At 33.9% G+C, this 3,112-nt stretch overlaps 1 protein-coding gene across 1 annotated transcript; it reads right to left on the bottom strand.

The window, feature by feature from the left end:
• Window positions 1-200: 200 nt before the first annotated feature.
• On the bottom strand, window positions 201-1,571 carry LOC118749421. The gene is made up of 2 exons (XM_036484224.1): window positions 977-1,571; window positions 201-919 (listed from the first exon to the last, which is right to left on the bottom strand). The coding sequence occupies exons 1-2, from the start codon at window positions 1,569-1,571 to the stop codon at window positions 201-203; spliced, it is 1,314 nt and encodes a 437-aa protein (XP_036340117.1).
• Between the last annotated feature and the right edge of the window lie 1,541 nt (window positions 1,572-3,112).

A 3,112-nucleotide genomic window follows, 5' to 3' on the forward strand; every position in this document is an offset into this window, starting at 1 on the left:
TATGTAGGAATATTTAATTCTGTATCCATTATAAGATCAGTTGTGCATGTTTCTGCGCATAGTACAATGTTTGGTTTTCTTATTTCGACAAGCCTCTCCAGTTCAGTTTTGTTTGCTGTTATACTACAAATATTGAGATATATACATTCTAAGCTATGCAGCCCCCTACTTCGATTTTTGTACTTTTTATGCTTTGATTGCTAATAAACAATCTTTTTTTTCCTTGCGGATAATTTTTGCTGATATACAGGACATGCTCTATCCATAGTATCATGGTTGTCATTAAGCCCAAGATTCAGTTCCTTATTTGCCCTTATACAGTTGATACATTTCTTGATTGGTTCCTTATCGCATTGCGTATGTTTGTGTTCACCCAGACATTTTGTGCACACTTCCCTTTCTTGACAGCCACTGGCCTTATGATGAAAGCCTTTGCATTTAAAACAACAAAGTACTTGGACTGCATCATACACTCTGCACCGTTCCCAGCCTACATTTATCCTTTCTCCAGCTAGTATATTCGTGAAAGCTTCTACGTCCACTTCTAGTACTGCGTTGTAATACACATTCGAACCCTTTTTCTTTTCATACTGTTTTATAATTTTAATGTCCGTTTCAGTAAGACACGCATTTTGTCGTTTAATTCTCTGCGCCAGTTCATCATTATCATATTTAAAGTTTATACCCGATACAACAACTGTCGGTTTCACTTTCTTAGGGATCTTAACCTCATAGGCATTTCCAAGATTAGTCTCGATGGCATTTTTAATTTTATCTCGTTCTTGATCATTTTTACTTTCAACTATCACTACCCCGCTTTGCGTAGTTACTATATTCGTTATTTGCAGCTCTTTAGGGTCTACTTTTGAATTGAGGTCATTTTTTGTCATTTCCGCATCTTGTTTTTTGCTCGGTTTCACTATTAATGGATGATTTTTTTTTATCTCTGGCAACGCTTCTTTTTTTTGTTTACTACTTTTTGTTATATTCGCATACGATATTTTAGCTTCAACATTATTGACATTCTCCTTCAATTCGTTGCACATTTTTTTGTTTTCGTTGCTTATTGCTTCGATCATTTTCTTATTGTCATCTTTGTTAGTTTTTAATTCGACACATACCTGTTCGCTGCTAGCCTTAAAGCCTTCAGCTATTTCCCGTATTTTATTAACCTCTTTTACACTTTTTTCGCACGATTCTTGCGCTTTTTGCATAGCTCTAATTCTTTCACTGAAGGCTGTTTCCACCGCTTGAAGAAGATGCTTTATTTCTTGTTCATTCTTTCTAAGTGCATTATCAAATTCACTTCTATACTCTTGTAGTTGTTGTCCATTTTGCTTCACTACCATTTGCATGTCTTTTAATATATCATCTACATTATTTACGTAATGTACACAGTCAGCGCACATAAATCTTAGCATTTCACATTCTTGCAGTTTATCAATGCTGCATTGGTCAAGCCCAGAACATCTTCGGGTCAGGTGGTAATATTTACCACACACCCCTTCACATCGTATATTGCCCACTTCTCCGCGTATCGTGCTTTTACACTTATCGCACTTTTTTTCCATTTTGGTTTAATTAAATATATGTGCATAGAATTAAATATATGTACATATGCATGTAGCCCCTAATTTAGGTGCAAATGTATGCGTATGCCTTATTTATATTAAATGATTAATTTAAACTTTATTTTATTTAGTGTCACAAATAACTTCCAAATTAGTTTCCTGAGTCTCTATCTCTTACATTAGATTATGTTATCTAATATTTTTATAAGGTTTTAAACTTTTTCAATATAAAATTCAAGGAGCAAAAATAAACACGACCGTTCGTTCCGCCACACTAAGGTATATCTTTTAAATAGGTTTATTTTTTTCAATTTCAACTCTAAAAGCACCACAAACAATTATTTTGTTAATACGAATTACATAAAGCATCATGCCATCAGCTGTTTTTCTTACTAGCAAATAGTTGCTTGTAAAAATTTATCCAGTAAAACGTGCAAGTTCAGCTGTCATTTTTGTTCTCTTAATTTCCCCTCTTTTGCTAGTTTCTTGCAAGTTTTTGCGTACGAAAACGACATCCAGTAAAAAACCAGTAAAATTAGTACTGGATTTACTGGATAGTGCGTACGCGAACAGGGCTACGATCTACCTTATGGGATTCGCGTGTTAGCGAAAACTCACCACCGCATGGCGGTGACGTTGCCGTTGCTTCTCTCTCTCTCTATCAACAGTAAATTTGATATGCTGCTACGTACGCCAACCTACGTTTACGCTACGTCGTTGACTAACTGCGCTTTTACTGTCTTGCTTGCTTTTTATTTTTATAACCAATTTACCAAGCTCAGGAAGAAACAAACAGTAACTAATATTCACAGCGAAATAAGAGAACAATAAGAAATTCTCTTGTCTTGTTTTGAATTTGGAAAAACACAGAAACCCAAGGAAAATCTCGAAAAAAGAACCAAATTTTCATTGGAGTATTTAATGGACTCTATATGCATAAACATTTTTTTGTAAGGATGCTGATTTAAATTAATAAAAAAAAATGTTTCTTGCTCTACGGTCGAATTTTTTCTGTTTTCTATAAATTCAAATATTTTCGTGCAAGCGACGTTAACATTCTTAATCTTATTTTCTAATTCAGCTCTGTCCAGCGCTGCTGCTTCGCTTAGATTCAAGAAAAATTTATAAATTTTTTCCTGGCTGTTTATATGTTAAATTTTTCTTCGTTTTGCATAATTTTTTCTACAATTCCTGATAAACGAAAGCAAAAACAAAAAATGATGTTTAATCTCTAAGTATTTTGCAAAACTTTGAATGCAATGTTTCGCGTTTTTCATTTACCCTTTATTAAAAAAAAAAAATAATAAAAAAGTCTGCTGTTTTACAAATTTTGTAGATAATTTTGTTACTTAGCAAATTTTCTACTTTTTTCCTAAAATTTTTTTGTTGGAATTAGCAAATTTTCCATGAATTTTTCCAATATGTCTTCTTCTTCTTTTTTGGCGCTGTAACCGCCTAAGCGATTTTGGCCGAGTTCAGCAAAGCACGCCAGTCGTTTCTCCTCTGTGCCAACTGACGCCAACTGGAAACGCCAAGTGAAG

The sequence above is a fragment of the Rhagoletis pomonella genome, unplaced genomic scaffold (assembly GCF_013731165.1).
Source record: "Rhagoletis pomonella isolate Grant_MI unplaced genomic scaffold, Rhpom_1.0 Rhpom_scaffold_00016, whole genome shotgun sequence".
Classification (NCBI taxonomy): domain Eukaryota; kingdom Metazoa; phylum Arthropoda; class Insecta; order Diptera; family Tephritidae; genus Rhagoletis; species Rhagoletis pomonella.

Bases quoted from the DNA above. Each gene is read 5' to 3' on its own strand.
- LOC118749421 (XM_036484224.1), bottom strand. From the start codon at position 1,571: ATGGAAAAAAAGTGCGATAAGTGTAAAAGCACGATACGCGGAGAAGTG. The intron at 920-976 runs GTAGTAAACAAA...ATCCATTAATAG, and splicing joins GTATGCGAATATAACAAAAA to TGAAACCGAGCAAAAAACAA.